The 21801-nt window shown below is 49.8% G+C and overlaps 1 protein-coding gene across 1 annotated transcript in view; it reads right to left on the minus strand.

The window, feature by feature from the left end:
* abcb6b (ATP-binding cassette, sub-family B (MDR/TAP), member 6b) overlaps positions 1-21801 on the minus strand; it is an 80573-nt gene that overhangs the window by 43947 nt on the left and 14825 nt on the right. The window contains exons 5-15 of the mRNA XM_042320113.1: positions 20266-20375; positions 20064-20129; positions 19337-19462; positions 17790-17866; positions 16300-16363; positions 12383-12468; positions 11846-11903; positions 11605-11709; positions 5825-5999; positions 5639-5751; positions 3848-3942 (exon numbers count right to left, since the gene is read on the minus strand). Of these exons, the coding sequence (XP_042176047.1) occupies positions 3848-3942; positions 5639-5751; positions 5825-5999; positions 11605-11709; positions 11846-11903; positions 12383-12468; positions 16300-16363; positions 17790-17866; positions 19337-19462; positions 20064-20129; positions 20266-20375 (1075 nt within the window). The remainder of the gene's footprint in view (positions 1-3847; positions 3943-5638; positions 5752-5824; positions 6000-11604; positions 11710-11845; positions 11904-12382; positions 12469-16299; positions 16364-17789; positions 17867-19336; positions 19463-20063; positions 20130-20265; positions 20376-21801) is intronic.

The following is a 21801-nucleotide window of genomic DNA, read 5'->3' on the forward strand; positions in this document are numbered from 1 at the left end:
CTAAGACAGCATTCAATGAACTGTACTGCACCTTAAGCAAACAAGAAAACGCTCACCCAGAGACGGCGCACCTAGTAGCCGGGGACTTTAATTCAGGGAAACATCAGCATGTTAAATGTGCAACCAGAGGGGGAAAAAAAAACTCTACACCATCTTTACTCCACACACAGAGACGCGTACAAAGCTCTCCCTCGCCCTCCATTTAGCAAACCTGACCATAATTCTATCCTCCTGATTCCTGCTTACAAGCTAAAATTAAAGCAGGAAGCACCAGTGACTAGATCAATGGAAGGTCAGTGGAAGCAGATGCTACAGGACTGTTTTGCAGCACATACTGGAATATTTTCTGGGATTCCTCCGATGGCATTGAGAAGTACACGACATCAGTCACTGGCTTTATCAATAAGTGCATTGATGATGTCGTCCCCACTGTGACCGTACGTGCATACCCCAACCAGAGGCCATGGATTACAGGTAGCATCAGCACTGAGCTAAAGGCTAGAGCTGCCGCTTTCAAGGAGTGGGACTGTAACCCTAAGCTTATAAGAAATGCCGCTATGCCCTCTGATGAAACATCAAACAGGCAAAGCATCAATTCAGGACTAAGATCGAATCGTACTACACCGGCTCTGACACATTTAGGATGTCTGTAATACCAACATGTTTCAAGCAGACCACCATAGTCCCTGTGCCCAAGAACACTAAGGTAACCTGCCGAAATGACAACCGACCCATAGCACTCACGTCTGTAGCCATGAAGTGCTTTGAAAGGCTGGTAATGTCTCACATCAACACCATTATCCCAGAAACCCTAGACCCACTTCAATTTGCATACCGCCCAAACAGATCCACAGATGATGCAAACTCTATTGCACTCCACACTGCCCTTTCCCACCTGGACAAAAGGAACACCTATGTGATAATGCTGTTCATTGACTACAGCTCAGCGTTCAACACCATAGTGCCCTCAAAGCTCATCACTAAGCTAAGGACCCTGGGACTAAACACCTCCCTCTGCAACTGGATCCTGGACTTCCTGACGGGCCGCCCCCAGGTGGTAAGGGTAGGCAACAACACATCTGCCACGCTGATCCTCAACACAGGGGCCCCTCAGGGGTGCGTGCTCAGTCCCCTCCTGTACTCCCTGTTCACTCATGACTGCACAGCCAGGCACGACTCCAACACCATCATTAAGCACGGCAGAGCTTCAAGTTCCAACACCAATAAACTAACATGGTCCAAACATACTAAGACAGTCGTGAAAAGTGCACGACAAAACCTATTCCCCATCAGAAGACTGAAAAGATTTGGCATGGGTCCTCACATCCTCAAAATGTTCTACAGCTGCACCATCGAGAGCATCCTGACGGGTTGCATCACTGCCTGGTATAGCAACTGCTCGGCCTCCGACCGCAAGGCGCTACAGAGGGCCCAGAACGGCCCAGTACATCACTGGGGCCAAGGTTCCTGCCATCCAGGACCTAAATACCAGGCGGTGTCAGAGGAAGGCCCTGAAAATTGTCAAAGACTCCAGCCACCCTAGTCATAGACTGACACCACTAACATTGAGTGGCTGCTGCCAACACACTGACTCAACTCCAGCCACTTTAATAATGGGAATTGATGGGAAATGATGTAAAATATATCACTAGCCACTTTAAACAATGCTACCTAATATAATGTCTACATACCCTACATTATTCATCTCATATGTATATGCATATACTGTACTCTATATCATCTACTGCATCCTTATGTAATACATGTATCACTAGCCACTTTAACTAAGCCACTTTGTTTACATACTCATCTCATATGTATATACTGCACTCAATACCATCTACTGTATCTTGCCTATGCCGCTCTGTACCATCACTCATTCATATATCTTTATGTACATATTCTTTATCCCCTTACACTTGTGTCTATAAGGTAGTAGTTTTGGAATTATTAGTTAGATTACTTGTTCGTTATTACTGCATTGTCGGAACTAGAAGCACAAGCATTTCGCTACACTCACATTAACATCTGCTAACCATGTGTATGTGACAAATACAATTTGATTTGATTTGATTTTGATTTGACTCTGTACCGGTACACCCTGTATATAGTCTCCACACTGACTCTGTACCGGTACCCCCTGTATATAGTCTCCACATTGACTCTGTACCGGTACCCCCTGTATATAGTCTCCACATTGACTCTGTACCGGTACCCCCTATATATAGTCTACTACACCTGTTGTATTCAGCATTTCACTGTGAGGTCTACCTACACCTGTTGTATTCAGCATTTCACTGTGAGGTCTACTACACCTGTTGTATTCAGCATTTCACTGTAAGGTCTACTAAACCTGTTGTATTCAGCATTTCACTGTGAGGTCTACTACACCTGTTGTATTCAGCATTTCACTGTGAGGTCTACTACACCTGTTGTATTCAGCATTTGACTGTAAGGTCTACTACACCTGTTGTATTCAGCATTTCATTGTGAGGTCCACTACACCTGTTGTATTCAGCATTTCACTGTGATGTCTACTACACCTGTTGTATTCAGCATTTGACTGTAAGGTCTACTCCACCTGTTGTATTCAGCATTTCACTGTGAGGTCCACTACACCTGTTGTATTCAGCATTTGACTGATAAAATATGATTTTATTTAATATCTGCAATAGGAGACAGCAGAGAGAAGTGGGGGAGGTATTTGTTGTAGAGGTATTTTCATTTTCATTCATTTGCATTGGCAAGACTGGTTAGATAATGTAACTTATGAATTAAAGAATAAAGTCAGGGATTTTGATGCAAGACTGGAGTCAGGATTTTGGGTTTCAGTGGGATTGGAAAGGAAGGACCGGAGAACATAGACTTTTCCATCATGGCCTCTGAATCGTTAACAGACTTCATGTCTGTGACAGAGATGCCTATGTAATGAATTGTGTATAGGACTATCAAATTTGGGACTGTCTGAAAGAGTCACAATGACCGCTCGAAGAGGCACACAAGATCAGGGGATTTAGAGCTGAGGCAGCTGGATGTCTGTCTGGCACTCTTTCTGTTTTCATGCCCTTAAACTGACACTGCGTCCCAAACAGGCACCCTATTCCCTTTAGTCAGATACCCTATTCCCTTTGGTCAGGTACCCTATTTTCCATTGGCCTCTGAATCGTTAACAGACTTCATGTCTGTGACAGAGATGCCTATTCCCTTTTGGGACTGTCAGGTTTCCCTATTCCCTTTAGTCAGACCCTATTCCCAAGATCAGGGATTTAGTCAGGCAGCTGGATGTCTGTTCCCTTTCTGTTTTTAGTCAGATACCCTATTCTGACACTATTCCCAAACAGGCACCCTATTCCCTTTAGTCAGATACCCTATTCCCTTTGGTCAGGTACCCTATTCCCTTTGGTCAGGTACCCTATTCCCTTTGGTCAGATACCCTATTCCCTTTAGTCAGATACCCTATTCCCTTTGGTCAGATACCCTATTCCCTTTGGTCAGGTACCCTATTCCCTTTAGTCAGATACCCTATTCCCTTTAGTCAGATACCCTATTCCCTTTGGTCAGGTACCCTATTCCCTTTAGTCAGATACCCTATTCCCTTTAGTCAGATACCCTATTCCCTTTAGTCAGATACCCTATTCCCTTTGGTCAGGTACCCTATTCCCTTTAGTCAGATACCCAATTCCCTTATGCATCCTGAGATATAAAGGCCAGAAACACACAGTGTTAGGGGTCGATCTGTGACATTACATCACTGTAAACACATGTAGACAGCTGGGACACAGATTGAGGGAGGATTACATCTGTTAACACAACAGCTGATGACTGACTGGCTCTCTGAAAGCGTTACCTGTGCGTTACTACTATAGTGGTCCTGTTGGCACAGACTTTGGAGAGTGAAGCCTGGATGTTGCGTTCTGTCTGTGTGTCCAGGGCTGACGTGGCCTGCAGAGAGAGAGAGAAAGACAGGGAGAGAGAGAGACAGGGAGAGAGAGAGACAGGGAGAGAGAGAGACAGAGAGAGAGAGTTAGTACGTGGCCTGCAGAGAGAGAGACAGGGAGAGAGAGAGACAGGGAGAGAGAGAGTTAGTACGTGGCCTGCAGAGAGAGAGAAAAGACAGGGAGAGAGAGAGACAGGGAGAGAGAGAGACAGGGAGAGAGAGAGACAGAGAGAGATAGTTAGTACGTGACCTGCAAAGAGAGAGACAGGGAGAGAGAGAGACAGGGAGAGAGAGAGTTAGTACGTGGCCTGCAGAGAGAGAGACAGGGAGAGAGAGAGACAGGGAGAGAGAGAGTGGGAGAGAGAGACAGGGAGAGAGAGACAGGGAGAGAGAGAGACAGGCAGAGAGAAAGACAGGGAGAGAGAGAGACAGGGAGAGAGAGAGACAGGGAGAGAGAGAGACAGGGAGAGAGAGAGAGGGAGAGAGAGAGAGGGGTAGTATGTAGCCTGTAGCATAGAAAATAATAACATGGGACCAACATGAGAATATAACAAAAAGTTATGATATGAAGTCTATCAGACTGTAAGTCCTATTGTTTCCCAACCAGCAGGGTTTGACTGCAATTCAACAGAACCTTCAGAACACACATTATTCGTATCCAGCTCAAAGAACCATTGGCCCTTCTATCTACAGCAAAGCAATGTAAAGCTAGGTTGAGGACCTGTGTGACAGAGACGAGGAGGGTTTTATACACACATGGTCCCTGACATGACTCCCACCTGCCCCCCCTCCTGCCCTCCTCCCTCCCCACTGCCCTCCTCTCTCCCCTACCCTCTTCCCCCTGCCCTCCCACCTGCCCCCCCCACCTGCCCTCCTCCCTCCTCCTGCCCTCCTCCCTCCCCACTGCCCTCCCCCTCCCCTACCCTCTTCCCCCTGCCCTCCCCCATCTGCCCTCCCTCCCTCCCCCTCCCTCCCCTTACTCTCTTCCCCCTGCCCCCCATCTGCCCTCCTCCCTCCCCCTGCCCTCTTCCCCCTGCCCCCCATCTGCCCTCCTTCCTCCCACCTGCCCTCCTCCCTCCCACCTGCCCTCCTCCCTCCCCATTAACCTCCTCCCTCCCGCCTACACTCTTCCCCCTGCCCTCCCACCTGCCCTTTTCCTCCCTGCCCTCCTCCCTCCCCCTGCCCTCCTCCCTCCCACCTGCCCTCTTCCCCCTGCCCCCCACCTGCCCTCTTCCCCCTGCCCTCCTCCCTCCCACCTGCCTCTTCCCCCTACCCTCCTCCCTCCCACCTGCCCTCTTCCTCCCTGCCCTCATCCCTCCCACCTGCCCTCTTCACCCCTGCTCCCCCACCTGCCCTCTTCCCCCCCTGCCCTCCCCCTCCCACCTGCCCTTTTCCCCTCCCTCCCCCTCCCACCAGCCCTCTTCCCCCTGCCCTCCTCCCCCCACCTCCCACCCCCCTGCCCTCCTCCCTCCCCCCTGCCCTCTTCCCCCTGCCCTCCTCCCTCCCACCTGCCCTCTTCCTCCCTGCCCTCATCCCTCCCACCTGCCCTCTTCACCCCTGCTCCCCCACCTGCCCTCTTCCCCCTGCCCTCCTCCCTCCCACCTGCCCTCTTCCCCCTGCCCTCCTCCCTCCCACCAGCCCTCTTCCCCCCTGCCCTCCTCCCTCCCACCAGCCCTCTTCCCAACCCCCCCTATCTCTGACCTCATCCAGCAGTATAATACGGGGGTCCTTCAGGATTGTACGGGCGATGGCTACTCTCTGTTTCTCTCCTCCACTCAGCTTCAGACCCCTCTCTCCCACCTGGGTCTCATACCCTGTGGAGACAACACACATTATCCTCCTCGTCCTCCTCGTCATCTTCATCCTCTTCATCATCCTCTTCCTCACCCTCGGGCAGTGACAGGATCTTGTAGTGTATGTCCGCAGCGAGGGCAGCCACCTCCACCTCCTGGTCGCTAGCGGGAATGCGTCCGTACCGGATGTTGTTTCTTATGCTGTCATTAAAGAGCACCGTGTCCTGAGGAACCACACCGATGTAGGAGCGGAGAGAGGTCTGGGTCACCTATAGCCAGGGATGGTACAGATTAGGATTACAGAGAGAGGTCTGGGTCACCTATAGCCAGGGATGGTACAGATTAGGATTACAGAGAGAGTTCTGGGTCACCTATAGCCAGGGATGGTACAGATTAGGATTACAGAGAGAGGTCTGGGTCACCTATAGCCAGGGATGGTACAGATTAGGATTACAGAGAGAGGTCTGGGTCACCTATAGCCAGGGATGGTACAGATTAGGATTACAGAGAGAGGTCTGGGTCACCTATAGCCAGGGATGGTACAGATTAGGATTACAGAGAGAGGTCTGGGTCACCTATAGCCAGGGATGGTACAGATTAGGATTACAGAGAGAGGTCTGGGTCACCTATAGCCAGGGATGGTACAGATTAGGATTACAGAGAGAGGTCTGGGTCACCTATAGCCAGGGATGGTACAGATTAGGATTACAGAGAGAGGTCTGGGTCACCTATAGCCAGGGATGGTACAGATTAGGATTACAGAGAGAGGTCTGGGTCACCTATAGCCAGGGATGGTACAGATTAGGATTACAGAGAGAGGTCTGGGTCACCTATAGCCAGGGATGGTACAGATTAGGATTACAGAGAGAGGTCTGGGTCACCTATAGCCAGGGATGGTACAGATTAGGATTACAGAGAGAGGTCTGGGTCACCTATAGCCAGGGATGGTACAGATTAGGATTACAGAGAGAGGTCTGGGTCACCTATAGCCAGGGATGGTACAGATTAGGATTACAGAGAGAGGTCTGGGTCACCTATAGCCAGGGATGGTACAGATTAGGATTACAGAGAGAGGTCTGGGTCACCTATAGCCAGGGATGGTACAGATTAGATTACAGAGAGAGGTCTGGGTCACCTATAGCCAGGGATGGTACAGATTAGGATTACAGAGAGAGGTCTGGGTCACCTATAGCCAGGGATGGTACAGATTAGGATTACAGAGAGAGGTCTGGGTCACCTATAGCCAGGGATGGTACAGATTAGGATTACAGAGAGAGGTCTGGGTCACCTATAGCCAGGGATGGTACAGATTAGGATTACAGAGAGAGGTCTGGGTCACCTATAGCCAGGGATGGTACAGATTAGGATTACAGAGAGAGTTCTGGGTCACCTATAGCCAGGGATGGTACAGATTAGGATTACAGAGAGAGGTCTGGGTCACCTATAGCCAGGGATGGTACAGATTAGGATTACAGAGAGAGGTCTGGGTCACCTATAGCCAGGGATGGTACAGATTAGGATTACAGAGAGAGGTCTGGGTCACCTATAGCCAGGGATGGTACAGATTAGGATTACAGATTAGAGGTCTGGGTCACCTATAGACAGGGATGGTACAGATTAGGATTACAGAGAGAGTCTGGGTCACCTATTAGCCAGGGATGGTACAGATTAGGATTACACTGAGAGAGGTCTGGGTCACCTATAGCCAGGGATGGTACAGATTAGGATTACAGAGAGAGGTCTGGGTCACCTATAGCCAGAGATGGTACAGATTAGGATTACAGAGAGAGGTCTGGGTCACCTATAGCCAGGGATGGTACAGATTAGGATTACAGAGAGAGGTCTGGGTCACCTATAGCCATAGATGGTAGAGATTAGGATTGCAGAGAGAGGTCTGGGTCACCTATAGCCAGGGATGGTACAGATTAGGATTACAGAGAGAGGTCTGGGTCACTAGCCAGGGATGGTACAGATTAGGATTACAGAGAGAGGTCTGGGTCACCTATAGCCAGGGATGGTACAGATTAGGATTACAGAGAGAGGTCTGGGTCACCTATAGCCAGGGATGGTACAGATTAGGATTACAGAGAGAGGTCTGGGTCACCTATAGCCATGGATGGTACAGATTAGGATTACAGAGAGAGGTCTAGGTCACCTATAGCCAGGGATGGTACAGATTAGGATTACAGAGAGAGGTCTGGGTCACCTATAGCCAGGGATGGTACAGATTAGGATTACAGAGAGAGGTCTGGGTCACCTATAGCCAGAGATGGTACAGATTAGATTACAGAGAGAGGTCTGGGTCACCTATAGCCAGGGATGGTACAGATTAGATTACAGAGAGAGGTCTGGGTCACCTATAGCCATAGATGGTAGAGATTAGGATTGCAGAGAGAGGTCTGGGTCACCTATAGCCAGGGATGGTACAGATTAGGATTACAGAGAGAGATCTGGGTCACCTATAGCCAGGGATGGTACAGATTAGGATTACAGAGAGAGGTCTGGGTCACCTATAGCCAGGGATGGTACAGATTAGGATTACAGAGAGAGGTCTGGGTCACCTATAGCCAGGGATGGTACAGATTAGGATTACAGAGAGAGGTCTGGGTCACCTATAGCCATGGATGGTACAGATTAGATTACAGAGAGAGGTCTAGGTCACCTATAGCCAGGGATGGTACAGATTAGGATTACAGAGAGAGGTCTGGGTCACCTATAGCCAGGCATGGTACAGATTAGGATTACAGAGAGAGGTCTGGTCACCTATAGCCAGGGATGGTACAGATTAGATTACAGAGAGAGGTCTGGGTCACCTATAGCCAGGGATGGTACAGATTAGATTACAGAGAGAGGTCTGGGTCCCAGTAGAATGCTGCGCCACTGGGAGCCCCTACAGACCAGACAGTGTAGCCTGAGTCTGGCTAAAATGGTATACAGGGCACAGGTAAACAAGCGTGTGTGCACGCACGCACGAGTTAACACCCTGTATATACCACGAGTTAACACGCACGCACGCACGCACACACACACACACACACACACACACACACACACACACACACCCCCTACATTCACACACAGACATTAACAAGAAAACATTCATGTTTTTATACCTTACGAATATGTTAAACTGGGTCCTCTATCCACCGTGACATTACAACTGACATTACAACTGACATTACTACTGACATTACTACTGACATTACTACTGACATTACTACTAACATTACTACTGACATTACTACTAACATTACAACTGACATTACTACTGACATTACTACTGACATTACTACTGACATTACTACTAACATTACAACTGACATTACTACTGACATTACTACTAACATTACTACTGACATTATTACTGACATTACTACTGAGTTAACTCACCCTGTATGTAGATCCTATAGAGTTAACTCACCCTGTATATAGATCCTATAGAGTTACCTCACCCTGTATGTAGATCCTATAGAGTTAAATCACCCTGTATGTAGATCCTATAGAGTTAACTCACCCTGTATATAGATCCTATAGAGTTAACCCACCCTGTATATAGATCCTATAGAGTTAACTCACCCTGTATGTAGATCCTATAGAGTTAACCCACCCTGTATGTAGATCCTATAGAGTTACCCACCCTGTATATAGATCCTATAGAGTTACCTCACCCTGTATATAGATCCTATAGAGTTAACTCACCCTGTATATAGATCCTATAGAGTTAACTCACCCTGTATCCTATAGAGTTAGATCCTATAGAGTTAACCCACCCTGATATAGATCCTATAGAGTTAACCTCACCCTGTATATAGATCCTATAGAGTTAACCTCACCCTGTATATAGATCCTATAGAGTTAACCCACCCTGTATATAGATCCTATAGAGTTAACTCACCCTGTATATAGATCCTATAGAGTTAACCCACCCACCCTGAGTTATATAGATCCTATAGAGTTAACTCACCCTGTATATAGATCCTATAGAGTTAACTCACCCTGTATATAGATCCTATAGAGTTAACTCACCCTGTATATAGATCCTATAGAGTTACCTCACCCTGTATATAGATCCTATAGAGTTAACTCACCCTGTATATAGATCCTATAGAGTTAACTCACCCTGTATATAGATCCTATAGAGTTACCTCACCCTGTATATAGATCCTATAGAGTTACCTCACCCTGTATGTAGATCCTATAGAGTTAACTCACCCTGGATATAGATCCTATAGAGTTAACCTCACCCTGTATGTAGATCCTATAGAGTTAACCTCACCTGTATATAGATCCTATAGAGTTAACTCACCCTGTATATAGATCCTATAGAGTTAACTCACCCTGTATATAGATCCTATAGAGTTAACCCACCCTATATATAGATCCTATAGAGTTAACCCACCCTGTATATAGATCCTATAGAGTTAACCCACCCTGTATGTAGATCCTATAGAGTTAACCCACCCTGTATATAGATCCTATAGAGTTAACTCACCCTGTATATAGATCCTATAGAGTTAACTCACCCTGTATATAGATCCTATAGAGTTAACCCACCCTGGATATAGATCCTATAGAGTTAACCCACCCTGGATATAGATCCTATAGAGTTAACCCACCCTGTATATAGATCCTATAGAGTTAACCCACCCTGTATATAGATCCTATAGAGTTAACTCACCCTGTATATAGATCCTATAGAGTTAACTCACCCTGTATATAGATCCTATAGAGTTAACTCACCCTGTATATAGATCCTATAGAGTTAACCCACCCTGTATATAGATCCTATAGAGTTAACTCACCCTGGATATAGATCCTATAGAGTTAACTCACCCTGTATATAGATCCTATAGAGTTAACTCACCCTGTATATAGATCCTATAGAGTTAACTCACCCTGGATATAGATCCTATAGAGTTAACCCACCCTGTATATATATCCTATAGAGTTAACCCACCCTGTATATAGATCCTGTATATAGATCCTATAGAGTTAACTCACCCTGTATATAGATCCTATAGAGTTAACTCACCCTGTATATAGATCCTATAGAGTTAACTCACCCTGTATATAGATCCTATAGAGTTAACTCACCCTGTATATAGATCCTATAGAGTTAACCCACCCTGTATATAGATCCTATAGAGTTAACCCACCCTGTATATAGATCCTATAGAGTTAACCCACCCTGTATATAGATCCTATAGAGTTAACCCACCCTGTATATAGATCCTATAGAGTTAACCCACCCTGTATATAGATCCTATAGAGTTAACCCACCCTGTATATAGATCCTATAGAGTTAACCCACCCTGTATATAGATCCTATAGAGTTAACCCACCCTGTATATAGATCCTATAGAGTTAACCCACCCTGTATATAGATCCTATAGAGTTAACTCACCCTGTATATAGATCCTGTATATAGAGTTAACTCACCCTGTATATAGATCCTATAGAGTTAACCTCACCCTGGATATAGATCCTATAGAGTTAACTCACCCTGTATATATATCCTATAGAGTTAACTCACCCTGGATATAGATCCTATAGAGTTAACCCACCCTGTATATAGATCCTATAGAGTTAACTCACCCTGTATATAGATCCTATAGAGTTAACCCACCCTGTATATAGATCCTATAGAGTTAACCCACCCTGGATATAGATCCTATAGAGTTAACCCACCCTGTATATAGATCCTATAGAGTTAACTCACCCTGTATATAGATCCTATAGAGTTAACTCACCCTGTATATAGATCCTATAGAGTTAACTCACCCTGTATGTAGATCCTATAGAGTTAACCCACCCTGGATATAGATCCTATAGAGTTAACCCACCCTGTATATAGATCCTATAGAGTTAACCCACCCTGGATATATCCTGTTCATCAATACGGATGCATCCTCCCTGGACGTCATAGAAGCGAAACAGCAGACGGAGGATAGTGCTTTTACCTGAACCAGACTGGCCCACCTGCAGACACACACAGGGAATGTGGATGTTAAATGTGGGTGTCTGGGTATCCCAAAAGGGGAGGTCATGTGTTTTTATGCTCCTTTTAGTTCATGTTAGTCATGTAATGAAAGGCTATCTGGAGAGTTGAACATACCAGAGCAACAGTCTGGCCAGCCATCACAGTGAACGATATACCCCTGAGGATCACATTCCTGAGGACAGCAACACAGATACACAGTCCTACTTCATTTGATTAGGGTGGACACAATGCCAAGAGTTTTACAGATTCTAAATTGACAGGTGAAGGCAAATGACAGGTTGATGCCTAGATGTAGTACAAGCTCTGTTCTGCTCTGTCCATGACTATCCATCTGTTAAATGTATGTATTGTCTGTCATGAGAGAATATGTCCATCATATCAGAGATAAACTACACACATTCTCATGACATCAGAGAGTAAATACACATTCTCATGACATCAGAGAGTAACTACACACATTCTCATAACATCAGAGATAAACTACACACATTCTCATGACATCAGAGATTATCTAAACATTCTCATAACAGAGATTAACTACACATTCTCATAATATCAGAGATTAACTACACACGTTCTCATGACATCAGAGATTAACTACACACATTCTCATGACATCAGAGAATAACTACACATGTTTTTATGACCTACCCCTCAGTGTAGCTGAAGCACACGTTCTGAAACTTCACCTCGCCGGTTGTCAACTGGAGGTCTGTGGCGCTGACATCGTCTTTCACCTGGACAAGACAACATGACAGGAAATGAGATCATCAGTGTGGTGAAACTCAGGGACTAGATGGTCTACTTCCTCCATGGATCAGGGTCTCAGGTCAAGCCGCACACAGTGGATCTCAGACATAACAACAATATAAAGCACCGCCTTGCAGTTACCGGCAAAGCATTTTTAGCCTCCTCTCGCTTCACTCCTCTCTCCACAGTCCCACAGCCCACAGTCTCACAGCCCAGAGTCCCACAGCCCAGAGTCCCACAGCCCAGAGTCCTACAGCTCAGAGTCCCACAGTCCCACAGCCTAGAGTCTCACAGCCCAGAGTCCCACAGTCTCACAGCCTAGAGTCCCACAGCCCAGTCCCACAGCCCAGAGTCCCACAGTCCCAGAGTCCCACAACCCAGAGTCCCAGCACCCACAACCCAGAGTCCCAGCCCAGTCCCACAGTCCAGAGTCCCACAGTCCCACAGTCCCACAGCCCAGAGTCCCACAACCCAGAGTCCCACAACCCAGAGTCCCACTGCCTAGAGTCCCACAGCCCAGAGTCCCACAGCCCAGAGTCCCACAGTCCCAAAGCCCACAGTCCCACAGCCCAGATCAGTCCCACAGCCCCAGCACCACAGTCCCACAGTCTCAAAGCCCACAGTCCCACAGCACTACAGTCCCACAGTCCCACAGCACCACAGTCCCACAGCCCAGAGTCTCACAGTCCCACAGCCCAGAGTCCCACAGCCCACAACCCAGAGTCCCACAGCCCACAGCACCACAGTCCCACAGCCCACAGTCCAGAATCCCACAGCCCCACAGCCCACAGCACCACAGCCCAGAGTCCCAAAGCCCACAGCACCACAGTCCCACAGTCCAGATCCAGAGTCCCACAGCCCAGAGTCCCACAGTCCAGAGTCCCACAGCCCAGAGTCCCACAGCCCAGAGTCCCACAGCCCACAGTCCCACAGTCCAGAGTCCCACAGCACCACAGTCCCACAGCCCAGAGTCCCACAGCCCAGTCCCACAGCCCACAGCCCAGAGTCCCACAGCCCAGAGTCCCACAGCCCAGAGTCCCACAGCCCATAGTCCCACAGTCCCACAGCCCCGAGTCCCACAGCACCACAGCCCAGAGTCCCACAGCCCACAGCACCACAGTCCCACAGCCCAGAGTCCCACAGCCCAGAGTCCCACAGCCCATAGCACCACAGTCCCACAGCACCACAGTCCCACAGTCCACAGTCCCACAGTCCCACAGTCCCACAGCCCCCACAGTCCCACCCACAGCCCACAGCCCACAGTCCCACAGCACCACAGTCCCACAGCACCACAGTCCCCACAGCACCACAGTCCCACAGCACCACAGTCCCACAGCCCACAGCACAGAGTCCCACAGCACCACAGTCCCACAGTCCCACAGCACCACAGTCTCACAGCACCACAGTCCCACAGCCCACAGTCCCACAGCACAACAGTCCCACAGCACCACAGTCCCACATCACCACAGTCCCACAGCCCACAGCACACAGTCCCACAGCACCACAGTCCCACAGCACCAGAGTCCCACAGTCCCACAGCACCACAGTCCCACAGCCCAGAGTCCCACAGCCCAGAGTCCCACAGCAGTCCCACAGCACCACAGTCCCACAGCCCACAGCACCACAGTCCCACAGCCCACAGTCCCACAGCCCAGAGTCCCAGCAGCCCAGAGTCCCACAGCACCACAGTCCCACAGCCCAGTCTCACAGCACCACAGTCCCACAGTCCAGAGTCCCACAGCCCAGTCCCACAGCCCACAGTCCCAGAGTCCCAGCCCCCAGCCCAGTCCCACAGTCCATAGTCCCACAGTCCCACAGCCCAGCCCACAGCCCACAGCCCCGAGTCCCACAGCACCACAGCCCAGAGTCCCACAGCCCACAGCCCAGAGTCCCACAGCACCACAGTCCCACAGACCAGAGTCCCACAGCCCACAGCACCACAGTCCCACAGTCCACAGCACCACAGCCCAGAGTCCCACAGCCCAGTCCCACAGCCCACAGCCCAGAGTCCCACAGTCCAGAGTCCCACAGCACCACAGTCCCACAGCCCAGAGTCCACAGTCCATAGTCCCACAGTCCCACAGCCCACAGCCCCGAGTCCCACAGCACCACAGCCCAGAGTCCCACAGCCAACAGCACCACAGTCCCACAGCCCACAGCACCACAGTCCCACAGCTCACAGTCCCACAGCACCACAGTCCCACAGCACCACAGTCCCATAGCCCACAGCACTACAGTCCCACAGCACCACAGTCCCACAGTCCCACAGCACCACAGTCCCACAGCCCACAGTCCCACAGCACAACAGTCCCACAGCACCACAGTCCCAGCAGCCCACAGTCCCACAGCCCAGAGTCCCACAGCACCACAGTCCCACAGACCAGAGTCCCACAGCCCACAGTCCCACAGTCCCACAGCCCACAGCCCACAGCACCACAGTCCCACAGCACCACAGTCCCACAGCCCACAGCACCACAGCACCACAGTCCCACAGCACCACAGTCCCACAGCCCAGAGTCCCACAGTCCCAGAGTCCCACAGTCACACAGCAACACAGCCCACAGTCCCACAGCCCAAGGTCCCACAGTCCCACAACCCTGAGTCCCACAGCCCACAGAACCACTGTCCACAGTCCCACAGTCCCATAGCCCCACAGCCCACAGTCCACAGTCCCACAACCCCAAGCCAACAGTCCCACAGCCAACAGTCCCACAATCCCACAGCCCACAGTCCCACATTCCACAGTCCCATAGACCACAGTCCCAAAATACACAGTCCCACAGTCCCACATTCCAAAGTCCACAGTCCCACAGCACACAGTCCCATAGCCCACAGTTCCCAACCCACAGTCCCACAGCTCACAGTCCCACAGTTCCCAGCCCACAGTCCCACAGCTCACAGTCCCATAGTTTACAGACTGGGGAGAGTTTGTGGGAGAGTTTTCCCACAGAGAGGCCCTCCACAAGCCTCAGGGAGGTAGAGGGAGAGGGAACGGGAGCAGGAGAGGGAGAGGGAGACGGAGCGGGAGAGGGAGACGGAGCGGGAGAGGGAGAGGGAGACGGAGCGGGAGAGGGAGAGGGAGACGGAGCGGGAGAGGGAGACGGAGCGGGAGAGGGAGACGGAGCGGGAGAGGGAGACAGAGATAGAGCGGGAGAGGGAGACAGAGAGGGGGAGAGGGAGAGGGAGACGGAGAGGGGGAGAGGGAGAGGGAGACGGAGCGGGAGAGGGAGAGGGAGCAGGAACAGGAGACAGAGATGGAGCGGGAGAGGGAGACGGAGAGGGGGAGAGGGAGACGGAGCAGGAGACAGAGATGGAGCGGGAGAGGGAGACGGAGAGGGGGAGAGGGAGACGGAGAGGGGGAGAGGGAGAGGGAGCAGGAGGCAGAGATGGAGCGGGAGAGGGAGACAGAGAGGGGGAGAGGGAGACGGAGAGGGGGAGAGGGAGAGGGAGCAGGAGACAGAGATGGAGCGGGAGAGGGAGACGGAGAGGGGGGGAGGGAGACGGAGCAGGAGACAGAGATGGAGCGGGAGAGGGAGACGGAGAGGGGGAGAGGGAGACGGAGAGGGGGAGAGAGGGAGAGGGAGCAGGAGACAGAGATGGAGCGGGAGAGGGAGACGGAGAGGGGGAGAGGGAGACAGAGAGGGGGAGAGGGAGACGGAGAGGGGGAGAGGGAGACAGAGGGGGAGAGTGAGAAGGAGAGGGAGGGCAGGAGCAGGGGCAAACACACGGACGGGGACACAAACACAAACCTGACCATGGCCTCAGCAGTTTAAATGATAAACACATCTCATTACCCCTCAGATACAGGAGTAACTCACCTCTTTGTGTTCTGTTAAGATCTTGAACATGTTCTCCATGTCAATAAAGGAACTCTGGATTAGTCTGTGGAGAGAATATGTTGAGTTATCCAGTAACGAAGACAGCGAAATGCATGTGACTGTCTCCCTTACAGTGAAATTGTAGATCTCACCTGTAATACATACTAGACCAGGTGATCTCACCTGTAATACATACTAGACCAGGTGATCTCACCTGTAATATGTACCAGGCCAGTTGATCTCACCTGTAATCTGTACCAGACCAGGTGATCTCACCTGTAATATGTACCAGACCAGTTGATCTCACCTGTAATACGTACCAGACCAGGTGATCTCACCTGTAATATGTACCAGACCAGTTGATCTCACCTGTAATATGTACCAGACCAGTTGATCTAACCTGTAATACGTACCAGACCAGGTGATCTCACCTGTAATATGTACCAGACCAGTTGATCTCACCTGTAATATGTACCAGACCAGTTGATCTAACCTGTAATACGTACCAGACCAGGTGATCTCACCTGTAATATGTACCAGGCCAGTTGATCTCACCTGTAATCTGTACCAGACCAGGTGATCTCACCTGTAATATGTACCAGACCAGTTGATCTAACCTGTAATACGTACCAGACCAGGTGATCTCACCTGTAATATGTACCAGGCCAGTTGATCTCACCTGTAATACGTACTAGACCAGGTGATCTCACCTGTAATCTGTACCAGACCAGTTGATCTCACCTGTAATCTGTACCAGACCAGTTGATCTAACCTGTAATACGTACCAGACCAGGTGATCTCACCTGTAATATGTACCAGGCCAGTTGATCTCACCTGTAATACGTACTAGACCAGGTGATCTCACCTGTAATCTGTACCAGACCAGTTGATCTCACCTGTAATCTGTACCAGACCAGGTGATCTCACCTGTAATATGTACCAGACCAGGTGATCTCACCTGTAATATGTACCAGACCAAGTGATCTCACCTGTAATATGTACCAGACCAGTTGATCTAACCTCTAATATGTACCAGACCAGGTGATCTCACCTGTAATATGTACAAGACCAGTTTGATCTCACCTGTAATATGTACCAGACCAGTTGATCTAACCTGTAATATGTACCAGACCAGGTGATCTCACCTGTATGTAATATGTACCAGACCAGTTGATCTCACCTGTAATATGTACCAGACCAGTTGATCTCACCTGTAATATGTACCAGACCAGTTGATCTCACCTGTAATATGTACCAGACCAGTTGATCTCACCTGTAATATGTACCAGACCAGTTGATCTCACCTGTAATACGTACCAGACCAGGTGATCTCACCTGTAATATGTACCAGACCAGTTGATCTTACCTGTAAAATGTACCAGACCAGTTGATCTCACCTGTAATCTGTACCAGACCAGTTGATCTCACCTGTAATCTGTACCAGACCAGGTGATCTCACCTGTAATCTGTACCAGACCAGGTGATCTCACCTGTAATATGTACCAAACCAGTTGAGAGGAGTGTACAGCTGGATGATGTAGGTGCCAAACAGGACATAGTCACCAACCTAAGGAGAAGTGGGCAGACCAATAACACACAACCACATTCAATTCACTATCATCCCTGCTGACTAACACCCTGACTAACACCCTGCTAACTAACACCCTGACCAACACCCTGCTGACTATGACCCTGCTGACTAACACCCTGCTGATCAACACCCTGCTGACTAACACCCTGCTGACTAACACCCTGCTGACTAACACCCTGCTGACCAACACCCTGCTGACTAACACCCTGCTGACCAACACCCTGCTGACCAACACCCTGCTGACTAACACCCTGCTGACCAACACCCTGCTGACTAACACCCTGACCAACACCCTGCTGACTAACACCCTGCTGACCAACAGCCTGCTGACTAACACCCTGCTGACTAACACCCTGCTGACTAACACCCTGCTGACCAACACCCTGCTGACTAACACCCTGCTGACCAACACCCTGCTGACTAACACCCTGACCAACACCCTGCTGACTAACACCCTGCTGACCAACAGCCTGCTGACTAACACCCTGCTGACTAACACCCTGCTACCAACACCCTGCTGACCAACACCCTGCTGACTAACACCCTGCTGACCAACACCCTGCTGACTAACACCCTGACCAACACCCTGCTGACTAACACCCTGCTGACCAACACCTGCTGACTAACACCCTGCTGACTAACACCCTGACCAACACCCTGCTGACTAACACCCTGCTGACTAACACCCTGCTAACTAACACCCTGCTGACTAACACCCTGCTGACTAACACCCTGCTGACCAACACCCTGCTGACCAACACCCTGCTGACTAACACCCTGCTGACTAACACCCTGCTGACTAACACCCTGCTGACTAACACCCTGCTGACCAACACCCTGCTGACTAACACCCTGCTAACACCCTAACTAACACCCCTGCTGACCAACACCCTGCTGACTAACACCCTGACCAACACCCTGCTGACTAACACCCTGCTGACCAACAGCCTGCTGACTAACACCCTGCTGACTAACACCCTGACCAACACCCTGCTGACTAACACCCTGCTGACTAACACCCTGCTGACTAACACCCTGCTGACTAACACCCTGCTGACTAACACCCTGCTGACCAACACCCTGCTGACTAACACCCTGCTGACTAACACCCTGCTGACTAACACCCTGCTGACTAACACCCTGCTGACCAACACCCTGCTGACTAACACCCTGCTAACTAACACCCTGCTGACCAACACCCTACTGACTAACACCCTGACCAACACCCTGCTGACTAACACCCTGCTGACCAACAGCCTGCTGACTAACACCCTGCTGACTTACACCCCGCTGACTAACACCCCGTTGACTAACACCCTGCTGACTAACACCCTGCTGACTAACACCCTGACTAACATCAAGAGAGATCACGTGTAAATAGAGAAGGAATCAGAGGATGCCAATGTGGTCTGATGTGAGCCCATATGAAGGTAGAGAAGACTGTACCTGGAACTGGCCTTCTGTGACCATGTAGGCACAGAGCAGAGAACCTGCTAATAGCCCTGAGCCAATGATCAGGTTCTGGGTCTGGTTCAGTAGGGCCAACGAGGCGTTGGTCTTCCACTCTGACTGCTGCAGACAGGACAGGGGAACACCAATCACCAGCTAGCTACCTCAACATCAACCAATCAGGACAGGGGAACACAATCACCAGCTAGCTACCTCAACTTTAACCAATCAGAACAGGGGAACACAATCACCAGCCAGCTACCTCAACATCAACCAATCAGGACAGAGGAGCACAATCCTCAGCTAGCCACCTCAACACTCAACCAATCAGGAAAGGGGAGTCCAATCATCAGCTAGCTTCCTCAAAATCAACCAATCAGGACAAGAGAGCAAAATCCTCAGCAAGCTACCTCAACATCAACCAATCAGGACAAGAGAGCAAAATCCTCAGCAAGCTTACCTCAACATCAACCAATCAGGACAGGAGAGCACAATTCTCAGCTAGCTACCTCAACATCAACCAATCAGGACAGGAGAGCACAATCCTCAGCTAGCTACCTTAACATCAACCAATCAGGACAGGAGAGCACAATCCTCAGCTAGCTACCTCAACATCAACCAATCAGGAGAGCACAATATCTAAATCTCAGACTGTATAGATGTCAATACCCCAACAACAGGACCTGGAGATTGTAAAGTCGGGGAATGTTCGATATCCTTTTACCTGGTACTTCAGAATTGCCTCCTCGAAGCAGGCCACTTCATACCCCTCAGCATTGTAATATTTCACCTGCAACAAAAGGTTTGACTGAAAGCAGGGTTTATCTGGGTAGTAAGCTGTAGAGGAGGTTGGGATGTGAAAAGGGGTCTGGGTAAAGTTTAGGTTTGGGGTTAGCAGGGGGTATTGGATATGGCTCAGTCAGTACCGTCTCAAAGTTGAGCAGCGAGTCCACAGCCTTAGACTTGGCATTGTTGTCCTGAGTGTTCATGTCTCGTCTGTACTTGGTCCTCCACTCAGTGATCAGGATGGTGAAAGCTGGGGAATAAAATGTGCTTTCAGAGGACAACCTGGACTCCAAACCAGGGACCCTCTGAACACCTCGACCACTGTCACCCACAATGCATCGTTATCTGTCACGCTACTAACGCTGCTATCGGCTACAAGAAGTCATCAAACTGAGTCTGTCCTCTGTCAGTATCACTGTGTCATAGAATAGGACCCGTCACTGATATGCACCAAACTTCATACTCAAGAAACACTGTCAATACCACTGATTTCTGCATCCAGGTTGAAAGGTTTTTTGGGTTCAGTGGCATTGACAGTGTTTCTTGAGTATGAAGTTTTGGTGCATATCAGAAACTCTAGTTATACGGGCGGAGACGTCCAGGGTGACAGAAACTCTAGTTCTACGGGCGGAGACATCGAGGGTGACAGAAACTCTAGTTATACGGGCTGGGGATGTCCAGGGTGACAGAAACTCTAGTTCTACGGGCGGAGACGTTGAGGGTGACAGAAACTCTAGTTCTACGGGCTGGAGATGTCCAGGGTGACAGAAACTCTAGTTCTACGGGCGGAGACGTTGAGGGTGACAGAAACTGTAGTTCTACGGGCGGAGATGTCGAGGGTGACAGAAACTCTAGTTCTACGGGCTGGAGATGTCCAGGGTGACAGAAACTCTAGTTCTACGGGCGGAGACATCGAGGGTGACAGAAACTCTAGTTATACGGGCGGAGACGTTGAGGGTGACAGAAACTCTAGTTCTACGGGCGGAGACGTCGAGGGTGACAGAAACTCTAGTTCTACGGGCTGGAGATGTCCAGGGTGACAGAAACTCTAGTTATACGGGTTCGGAACATCGAGGGTGACAGAAACTCTAGTTCTACGGGCGGAGACGTTGAGGGTGACAGAAACTCTAGTTCTACGGGCGGAGACGTTGAGGGTGACAGAAACTCTAGTTATACGGGCTGGAACATCGAGGGTGACAGAAACTCTAGTTCTACGGGTTCAATACGTCGAGGGTGACAGAAACTCTAGTTCTACGGGCGAGAGACATCGAGGGTGACAGAAACTCTAGTTCTACGGGCTGGAGACATCGAGGGTGACAGAAACTCTAGTTCTACGGGCTGGAGACATCGAGGGTGACAGAAACTCTAGTTCTACGGGTTCAATACGTCGAGGGTGACAGAAACTCTAGTTCTACGGGCGAGAGACATCGAGGTTGACAGGAACTCTAGTTCTACGGGCTGGAGACATCGAGGGTGACAGAAACTCTAGTTATACGGGCTGGAGACGTCCAGGGTGACAGAAACTCTAGTTCTACGGACTGGGGACGTCATGACGGCCACTACTTGTGCACACACAACTAACTAGCTAGTGATTCCACACAACTAACTAGTTAGTGATTCCACACAACTAACTAGCTAGCGATGCCACACAACTAATTAGCTAGCGATTCCACACA

Source organism: Oncorhynchus tshawytscha, linkage group LG03 (assembly GCF_018296145.1).
Source record: "Oncorhynchus tshawytscha isolate Ot180627B linkage group LG03, Otsh_v2.0, whole genome shotgun sequence".
In the NCBI taxonomy this organism is placed as follows: Eukaryota; Metazoa; Chordata; class Actinopteri; order Salmoniformes; family Salmonidae; genus Oncorhynchus; species Oncorhynchus tshawytscha.